Source organism: Gopherus evgoodei, chromosome 13, assembly GCF_007399415.2.
Source record: "Gopherus evgoodei ecotype Sinaloan lineage chromosome 13, rGopEvg1_v1.p, whole genome shotgun sequence".
Lineage (NCBI taxonomy): Eukaryota > Metazoa > Chordata > Testudines > Testudinidae > Gopherus > Gopherus evgoodei.
The window spans coordinates 20,284,937-20,295,231 of NC_044334.1; the positions used below are offsets into that span (position 1 = coordinate 20,284,937).

The 10,295-nt window shown below is 49.1% G+C and overlaps 1 protein-coding gene across 5 annotated transcripts in view; it reads left to right on the forward strand.

Annotated features, from left to right (window-relative positions):
* The window catches only part of LOC115660987 (T-box-containing protein TBX6L), a 32,336-nt gene extending 22,610 nt beyond the window's left edge, over positions 1–9,726 (forward strand). For 3 of the 5 annotated variants that reach the window (XM_030583018.1, XM_030583020.1, XM_030583019.1), the window contains 6 exons: positions 971–1,135; positions 1,792–1,938; positions 2,983–3,053; positions 4,202–4,293; positions 7,346–7,541; positions 7,965–9,270. In XM_030583018.1, the coding sequence (XP_030438878.1) occupies positions 971–1,135; positions 1,792–1,938; positions 2,983–3,053; positions 4,202–4,293; positions 7,346–7,541; positions 7,965–8,391 (1,098 nt within the window). In that variant the 3' untranslated portion in view covers positions 8,392–9,270. Of the gene's footprint in view, positions 1–970; positions 1,136–1,791; positions 1,939–2,982; positions 3,054–4,201; positions 4,294–7,345; positions 7,542–7,796; positions 7,943–7,964; positions 9,271–9,612 lie in introns of those variants that run through there. The other 2 variants (XM_030583021.1, XM_030583022.1) reach the window with 2 other exon arrangements.
* Positions 9,727–10,295: the final 569 nt, after the last annotated feature.

Below are 10,295 nucleotides of genomic sequence, written 5' to 3' on the forward strand. Positions count from 1 at the left end.
CTGGCTCCCTGCACAAGGCGAATCCATCTGTATGCTCCAGGCAATAGTTGCTCACCAGCCCAGGTTAGGAAGAAATGCCCCTCAGAGCACAGCACATTAGATGCTCTCTGAAGGATTTATGCCTTTTTTTGAATCAGCCACCATTTGCCAGCACTGCAGCTAGATTCAGCTAGCCCCTTGAAAAATAACCTTTCTTTTTTTTTTATTTGTGAACTGTGCAAATTTGATTTTGAATCACAGACACAATAACCATTCAGCCATTAGTTACTTAATATTTGCAAAGTGCTTTGAAGGCAGCAGAGAGAGTCAGAGCAAACTGGGGCCTGAACTTGGACACTGACATGGGAGCATTATATAGTGCCTCTGTGACAGCTGTCAGTCACGCTCCACTGTCTGGCAAGGTTACCTATGTTAGAGATCTCCACAGCAGTGGTCCCCAAACTGTGGAGTGTGCCCCCTGTTGGAGGCATGGAGGAACATCCAGTGGGGTACAGGGCAAGGCCAATGCCCACCCCCGGGAGGGCAGAGAGGGAGTGCCACCCACCCCCACTCCACCCCAGCCGCAGCTCTGTTCAGGCTCTGCTCTGCCCCCAGTCTAGCTTAGCTCTCATTCCCTCTCTGCCTCCAAGCCAGCTCTGCCTCCAGCCCAAGCTCCTCTGCTGAGGAAGCCTTGGCTGTGCAGTAATGGAGGTGGGATGCTGACTAGGGTGACCAGATGTCCAGATTTTATAGGGATAGTCCCAATATTTGGGGATTTTTTATATGGGCTCCTATTACCCCCCGCCCACCCCTATCCTGATTTTTCACACTTGCAGTCTGGTCACATGAATGCAGACAGATTCCATTACTGGTAAGGGGGGATGTGACAGGAAAAGTTTAGGCACCACTGCTCCACAGCCTTAAGCAGTGAATCAAAGGCGTTGGAGTCATGGTTGCTTTGATATGGAATTTCCTGCTTTGCCTTCCCCAGTGGAATAAGGATCAGTGGGAAGTTGCTGGAAAAGCAGAGCCACAGCTCCCCTGTCGTACATACATACATCCAGATTCTCCAGCTCCCGGCAGCCACTGGATGAAAGAACCTGTCTCCTTCCAAAAGCTGAAGCTCACCAACAATACCCTGGATCAACACGGACATGTAAGATGAGAGCTGGGTTTGTCTCTGCTCCCTGGAACTTGTTATCTAGGAATTTGTGGGAAGGAGGATTCGGTTGAAAATAGACTGTTGGTGTCATGAGAAATTAAATGATTTGGAAACTTACGTGAAACTTTGTTACAAATGGGAAACGTGCAGTCTGTGGGAGGGTTCATGCTGCAGGGCCCTGGTATCTGTAGGCAGTACATACTCTTCAGCCTACTGACTACAGCACCATAGGTTTGGTGGCTCTTGATGTCTCAAAGCATTGACTCAGGATATGTTAGCAGGTCTAAGTGGAAGAAGACTAAAATTTCTTTCCTTCCACACTGTTACCCCCACTGCAAGGCCACTAGGTTTACTGCCCTAGTCATGCAACTAGAAGATGGAGGCACCCTACTCAGAATTTGCAGTATTTCTCCTTTCACCAGCTTCCAGAGATGGGCTCAGTATATGCTGCCACTGCTGGAATATGCGGGGAGACCCCAATTCCTGGGTCCCCTCAGAAAACACGAATGACTAAAGACAGATGGAGCTCGAATGATCACAGAGAAGAGATGGTCACTCTTGAGGGGTGGGTGGCAACTACAGAATATGGCAATAGCAAGCCTACTGAGCCAAGCTGCAAATAGAATTCTTCCTCTCTCCCTCTCCACCAGATCATCCTTCACTCCATGCACCGCTACAAGCCTCGCTTCCACATCGTTCAGGCAGATGACCTGTTCAGTGCCCGCTGGAGCATCTTCCAGATGTTCAGCTTCCCTGAGACTGTCTTCACCTCTGTCACTGCCTACCAGAATGAGCAGGTAGAGTGTATGAGACCAGCCTTCTACTCCCTTGGAAATACCCTGTCCCTAACACCTAGGGTGACCAGACAGCAAGTGTGAAAAATCGGGGGAGCGGGAGTGTGTGTGTGTGAGTAATAGGCACCTATATAAGACAAAGACCCAAATATCGGGACTGTCCCTATAAAATCAGGACATCTGGTCACCCTACTAACACCAGAACCTGCTCCCAAGGGAAAAGATCCTCCACTGCCCTTTGTGGCCCACAAAGGGCCTCTCCCCACCTCTTCCTCTGCAGATAACACTACACGGCCCTCCCACCTGTGAGGATAGTGCAGGTGAAATTCTCCCCTATATGAGCAATATATGAATCACCTCCCTTCTTCCCTTTGAATGCAACAGGAGTACCCCTTTCCCCATGTGGGTAATACAGGTGTACTCTCCTCTTCCCTTGCCTGTGAGCGTGATACCTACAACCTTCTCCATGCCCACATCAAGGACAGCACAAGTATCCCTGTCACCCCTTGTCACCCATGCACTTCCCATAGAGAAGTCTCTCTCAGCTGGAGATGGAGGGACATTTCTCCAGCAGTTTGTGTACAGGATTGCGTGGGTCTGTAGCGCTGGTGTTTTAATGCCTTGCAGACTCTGAATTTATTGTATCTGATGGCTTAAACTGAGGCATTTATTGCTGCTTAAATTGAATTTGAAATTGAAATTACATTTTAAATTGATGTAGAGAGAAAAGAGAAACCAGTGGTTAGGGCATTCATCTGGCACCTGGGAGACCCAGATTGTTGCCTTCTCTGCCACAGACCTCCTGTGTGAACTTGTCCAAGTCACTTAATCTCTCCGCACCTGAGTTCCCTTTCTGTAAAGCGGGCTGTTGTGAGGATAAATACAGTAAAGCTGAGAGGCACTCACTCAGATGGAGACCACAGGATAGACATTTATCCCTAGAGCAGTTGTTAGTGCCAGGGATCTTGCTTCAGCGTGGGATAAGCCAAACATGGCACCATTGGCAGCTGCTCATTCTAATACTGGATCTCATGTCTCTACTTGTAGATCACAAAACTCAAGATTGACAACAACCCATTTGCTAAGGGATTCCGGGAACATGGGAAGAACACTCGAAGGTAGAAACTCTCCTGGCCAAATAGATCAGTGTCTTTCTTTGTACTGGTGACCTCTTTCACAAAAGCCAGCCTCTCAGTGAGACACCCCTCCTCCCGCCTTATAAATTAAAAACACTTTTTTTAAATATTTAACACTATTATAAATGGTGGCGGTGAAGCAGGGTTTGGGGTGGAGGCTGACAGCTTGCAAGCCCCCATGTAATAACCTCACAACCCCCTGAGGGGTCACGACCCCCAGTTTGAGAACACTTGAAATAGAGGATCTGCTGTAGATCACTGTCCCTGTTTGATGTCAGCTTAATTCTAAGATCCAGGTTCCTTCCATCCTCCTCCTTCCCCCTAGTTACTGTGAAGAGGAAGTTGGATGCCACCCCCAGGGAGGACTTCTGTCAGGCCTGAGGGCAGTGCATGAGATAACAGGAAAACTTAAGAGCAAATGAAAGCAGATAGAAGAGAGGGGTGAAACTTTGGATGTTTAGAATCAAAACTTTTCATGAAAATATTTGCCATTTTTTTTTCATGCCTGGAAAATGCCTTGAGTTTTGGAGAAAGGTTCAAAACTGATTTTCATCCAAAAAATATTTTGAAAATTTCAAGATTGTTTTTCACCTAACAGGACCATTTTTGAGTTAAATTGGGTCCATGTTCCCTTAGAAATGGTCCCACTTTCAAACAAAGGCCCTACAATATTTTATGGTATGTATGTATGATGTTGAACCATTTTCACAAAATCATTGTTCAAACCTCCAACGCTGAGGTTTTCCAATGTAATGGAGCATTTTGTAAAACTTATATAATCCATTCACTGATTAGTCCTAGTGCTTGAATCCGTATGAGGTAATTCAGTCCTTCTCCCTGATCCCTATTCTCTAGTGGCAACCAGCATAACTAATTGCATCTCACTGGACACGTACATTTCCAAGAAGTCAATCCTACTGTTGTGTTGGTGCTCTACCAGCCAATGTGCAGCTTCAAAAACATGGGAGACATCAACCCCTACCCTCTCTTTTTGCAGATGTTGATGGGTACTTGGCCTTTCTGCTTCCCACAACATAATAGGGTTTTGTGTCTGCTCCAGAGTCCCCAGCACAGGCATCTGGGTAGGAAGGTTGCGTATGGACTGCCTCCAGACATTGTTCTTTTTGCAGGGAAGGGCGAGCCAAAGGCCAGAAATTTAGTCCAGCCGAAGGCCAGAAGAGGAAGCTGCCAGAAGAAACAGAATCTGGTGCTGAGGAATCTGGTAATATTGGCAACAACAAACCTGGGGAGGCGCTCACCAGCAGAGATCATGCCACGAGGGAGGAAAAAGGGCATTAACACAACTCTGCTAAAGCTTCTTTCTGCACAGGGCCATGTTCGTCAGCAGGCCTGTGAATCCTGGGCCTTAAGGGAAGGGATTTTAGAGGACACTGCAGGTCTTTTTGAGTAGAAAAGAAAAGGAATGTTGCACCTTAGTTCTCACACCTTAATTCATTAGGAAAGGGGCAGAAATATGGGGTAGTTGGGGGTATAGCCTGAAGTAAGGGTCAAGTACATAGTGACAGCTGGAATGTGGGGTCCTGGGCATCAGGGGAGAACAGGCGGAGCAGCATGGGAGAGGTAGGTGAGGAATGAGGCAGGTGGATGGGGGTTGGAGACAGGAGCAGCGAAGGGGACCTTGGAAAAGCTATTGTCCAGACACTGGACAGTAGAGGTTGCGGGATTGCCAGTGGGTGTAAGAAGGAGCTGCAGCTGTGTGCTGGCCAGGCACAGTGGAAGGGCAGCATGCTGGCTGACTGGCAGGGAGGGAGAGCAAAGCTGAACCTGGCACTGAGGACGACAGAAGGTGGGCTGCAGAACCCACTAAGTTGGCTTTTTGATCTGAACAATTTCTGACATGCCACTACAGGGTTAAGACTCAGGATGGGCACATAAAATTGTAGTCTGAGTTGATCTGGCCCTTCATTAACTGCCACAAAATGGGGCAGGCAACGTGAAACATGGAAGACCAGGCCCCCATTCGAAGGAGGAATCTTTATATTCATGTGGGAAAGAATTGGAGCATCTAGCATACAACAGGGAGAGTCCCTGTTAGGATTTGTATGCTGCTGTTTACAAGTTGCTTTTCAGAGAGAAATATTTAAGAAAATGTTTGTAATACACAATAATTACCATCTTCCACTCTAGTCAGTTGCAAAAGAGTTTCCCATGGGATGTGCAGAAAGCCCCATTGCTGGAAACCTTTACAACTAGACTGGACAATAGACTAGAAAATGTCCTGTAGGAAACAACCTGGCATTGGCAGGGAGATGGACACTGTCACAGGATGACACTGGTCTTGCAAGAGGAAAGAGGCCAGTGCACCTGTGACTGCTTAACTGACTCCCAGTTGGGTTTAAAAGAGGACAGCTGGGTCCTGAAGTGAGGAGATTGGTGGGTGAGAGCTGTCTGAGACGTGGAGAGCACAGTCAGATACAGGAGAGGGGGGTTACAGCCGCCTGAGGCTTAGGCACCAACTCCATGGGTGCTCCAGGGGAAAAATTAGTGGGTGCTCTGCATCCATATGCAGCCAAGCTTCCCTCACCCCCCCACCCCACCTCTGCCTCCCCTGAGTGCACCGCGTCCCCGCTCCTCCACCTACCTCCCAGCACTTCCCACCTAGCTGCTGCCAAACAGCTGTTTGGCAGCGTGCGTTAGCACGTTCTGGGATGGAAGGGGGAGGAGCGGGAACTCAGCACGCTCAGGGAAGGAGGCGGGTCTGGGGCGAGGATTGGAGAAGGAGTTGGAATACAGGCAGGGAGGGGGCAGAGTTGGGGCAGGGACTTTGGGGAAGGGGTTGGAATGGGGGCAGGGCAGAGGTGGGAAGAGGCAAGGCCTCGTGGAAGGGGTGGAGTGAGGGTGAGGCTGGGGCAGACAGGGGTCAAGCACCCACGGGAAAGAGGGGAAGTCAGCACCTATGAAGGCTCAGACAGAGACACGAGCACTGGCAAGAGTTGCTTGGGATAGAGCTAGAGGAGCCCTGGGGGAGAGAGCTGAGTTGTGAGGAGAACTGGAACCGAACCCCTGATGAGCCGAAGACTTGGACAGTGGCCCCTAGAGAAAAGAAGAAGCTCCAGCTTGGTCAGGGGAGGCCAAACCTGGGACTATGGGGGGACCTTCCCTGAGCAAGGGTAGGACTCACAGGCAAGGAGGCTTGGGAAGTGGGAATGCGGCAGGGAGCCCTTGGCATGAGGACACCCATAACAAGGGGTTGGTCCTGGAGAGACCTTTTCTAAACAGGAGAAGGGAAGTGGAACTCTGTGAGGAGCTCGCTTGAAGGAGACCTGACTCGGGGTCTGTGGTAGATTAAGGCATCTGGTTGCTCTCAGGCAGACGGCCTGAGAGCGGTGCCCTGTGTCAGGGGCAAAAGGAACTGGGAACACAGAGCTGCTGTTGACTCTTGGGTAGGGGACCTGGAGATGTGTTTCCTGAAGAGGGGAATGGGAAAATGGTTCCACCTTTATATCTTTACTGCGGGTTTGCTGAGAATGGTCTTACTGCAAGGTTTGGGGGGAACGTGTGCACTGGTGTACAGGAATAAATTATGCACAGAAGCAGGCTTTGAACTGGTCTCTGAGGGTCTGTGTTCTTTTCATGGGCAAACAGAAGGAGAAACTGAGGCAGTGAGGCATGTTGTGCTGCAGCCAGCCTCAGGAGGGCATCCGGAGCAAGGGTCTTCCTATGCCAGATACAATGACTTAAAACAGGGCAGCTTTAAAATTTCATAGTGTGGACCATATTGTAGAAATTGTCTGGTAAACCCCTCCCCTCCCACTTATGATCGCAAAAGCCATGTCCCGTCCCACTGATGATCTAATACTGCTATGGCAGCTACAGCTGTTGGAAGAGGGATATTAGGGAAATATATTCTGTCTTTTTAGCTGTCTTTTAGTGCAATTTAGAGAGGAGGAGGAGCCAGCCCAAACACCATGTGACCAGCAACAGTTTGGGAGGCTCTGACCCCTTATAGATCTTTTCAGTCTCTGATTTCCAGCTGAATCCCTAGTCTGTCGGTCACAGTCTCCAGAATCTCTCACTGAGAATGAGAGAGAGATTAGAAAAACACTCACCCTTTGTTTCTGATTAATGGAATGTAAGAAGATTCCTGCTAATTATTAGACATTTTTGACTATTTACAAACGCCTTAACCTTCCCACCTCCCGTTCTGTCTGGGGGACCTCCGCCTGCATCTAACTGAAACCCACCATTACTGAGCTCTGGTTTCTCTCTTCCCCCTCTCTCCTTTTTTCACTTTCTTTCCCCGTTTGAGTCAGATTTTGTGAAGGATGAGAATGTGGAGGTGAAGGAAGAGAGTAATTCCATTCCTGTCAGCAGCGGGTACCCCTTCTGGGTCTCCGAGCAGAATGGCAGCCACTCAATCCCTGTAGCGTCACCTGCACCAGCAGACCAAAGAGAGGCAACTGCCAGAGAGCAGCAAGTGCCAACACCTTCCTCCTACCAGACATACAGGTGAGTCTCAACTCCCAGTTATTTATGTGTAGTGAGCAGGGTCCGGGTCCTCCTCATACTTACTGGAAAGGACTGGCATGTCCCTTTTGCAGCCTGACTCCTTATGGGATATTTATCTCTGAGAGGACCCAATGCATCCTGTTAGAGAGAGGTAGGGGCAGGAGTGACGGGAAGACGGCACAGGGATGGAGGGAGATAGACAAGCAGGAAGGCAGATACACAGACAAATAAGTTTAATAAGTGCCCTTGTTTCAGAAGGATGGCTGATGTTTAAAACTGAATGGGGAAGCAGCTGCCCCATGTTGTTGGCTTCCCCCACTTCCCTGGATCAAGTTTTGAACCACAAACAATGTTGGTTAATTCAAGAATGTTATGACGTGGTAGGTTTGACTCCTTCCTCTTCTCTTCACCTTCTGGGCTCAGGTTCCATGACAATGGGGATACACAGCAGGCGCCCACTCGTGACATCCTCGCTTTAAATGAGTTCCGAGCCAGATCCCTCCGAGTGGATATAGCCACGGTGCCCGAACAAGATTCCAAACAGCTGTCAGAAGGTTTCACCAACTTGCCTACACTCCACCCTCCACTACCTCCTCCACAGGACTATACTGGGGTGGTCAACATGGCTGTAGACTCTGCTGGGAAATCAGGGGCCCGAGGTCCAATGTACAATCCATATGGCACCGAGCAAGGCCTAGGCCAATGGATGGTACCTTCCCACAGCCAGTACAGGGCAATGAGCTATTCTCCCTTCTCCACAGATTATAATACTCAAGGGGCTTCAGGGCATGCCCATGGGAGCATGGCAGACTGGAGCCAGTACCCTTTGTTCCCCTATGCTTGCTGGTGAAGGGGAGGATTCTTCCCAATGAAAGAACTCAAAGAACATTGTAAGGAATACCACTTTAAAATTTGCTCTGGGATTGTCAACTTGTGGCCCTGCCTACAGTAGGCAAAGAGGTGTTGCAACAAATCGTAGAGTGGGACACGTTTAATCTCGCAACATCCGTACAACAACTTGTGCCCCCACTCAACAGCCGTCCTTCAAGTACTGGTTGTACGGGTTGGTTGCAACTCCTCCATTAGTTGAGATCTGTCTGAATCAATGTATTCTACAATGCTGTCTCCAAAGTGTGGATGGGAAGTCACTAGCATTGCAGCTGCACAGGTTCAGCCAGCTTCTTAACTCTATCCTAAAATGTATTTGTATCTTGTGTTTGGAAATTACCCAAAACCCCTGCTCCCAGAAGAATGCTAGCCAGGGGTCATATGCCTAAGGTGTCACAGAATGTACCACAGGTGGACACACCAAAACAGTTCAGCCATAAGCATAGTGGCTGTGTGGATAAAAGCATCATTGTAAGGACATGCCAGACAACGAACCTGTCAATGTCCCTACAGTGTCTTCTTCAGTTCGTGTTGTAGACAACCCCAATAACTGACCGTAGAAAGTACTGCCACAGTCGTGGCCCTTTCCCTAGAGCTGTGTAATGGAGAAGATGCAGCAACGCATGTGCTCCTGAAGCAGAGTTGGAAGGGTCACACAGGCAGACCCGAGTTCATTGCACACAAAAGAAAAACTGCAAGTGTCTGTGTTTGTCTCCATGTGTCCTCATACCAGCTCCCTTAGCCTTACTCAGTTCACACCTGTTCACCCAGTGGGTCTCAAACTTTTTTACTGGTGACCCCTTTCACATCGCAAGCCTCTGAGTGCGACCACCCCAGTAAATTAAACACCCTTTTTAATATATTTAACACCATTATAAATGCTGGAGGCATGTGGGGCTTGAGGTGGAGGTTGATAGCTCGCGACCCCCCATGTAATGATCTCGTGACCCCCTGAGAACCCCTGTGTTAACCCAGTGTTTTCTCGTTGTCCTTTTTGTTGCTATTTTCAGCTGAGCTGGTGGCGTTTGGGAGATGCCCTGGGAGTTCTTGGAAAGGTCTGATATTGACCGAAATAGGACCACGTATAGCAGAGTTCACTCTGTTATGCTGACCTCTGTCTTTGTGAGGGAAGGTGTTTTTTAATGTAAATCTCAAACATCCCCCACCTTTGCTTCTCCCACAGCTCCAGACAGGGCTGGCTCCAGTGGTTTTGTTGCCCCAAACGGCGGGGGGAAAAAAAAAGACCACGATAGGCGGCACTTCAGCAGCAGCTCTACTGCTGCCACTTCATTCTTTGGCGGCAATTCAGTGGAAGATCCTTCCCTCCGAGAGGGACCAAGGGACCCGCTGCCGAATTGCCGTCGAAGACCCGGACATGCTGCCCCTTTGTGTTGGCTGCCCCAAGTACCTGCTTGCTGCGCTGGTGCCTGGAGTCGGCCCTGGCTCCAGAGAAGTGGCCTGTTCACTTGTAGTTACTGTCCTATTCCCTGTAATCTGTGAAACGGTCCTGACGAGGCACAAGCTTTAACCAAGCTGGCTCTTCTCAATGGACATTTGCTTTTAGAAAAAAATGTTCCAAATGTAAGTTGCCTGATGCGTTTATTGTTCTGAACAGTCGGTGCCCTGCTGTGGTTTCTAGGCTGTCCAACTGCATCATTGTGCTGCTGCTGTTCTGGAACCCGCTCTAGGAATGTACTCAGTTCAGTTGGGCAGGAGAGCAGCTGCCCTCCATTACCTCTGGGTCCCTTCTTCTGGAAGAGCCATTCTGTTACATTTGCAGCTGTAAATAGCTCATCACTTTGAATGAAGGCCCTTGCATTTTACTCTTTTTATTTTCTTCTTTTGTTGAATGGAGCAGCATCCTGG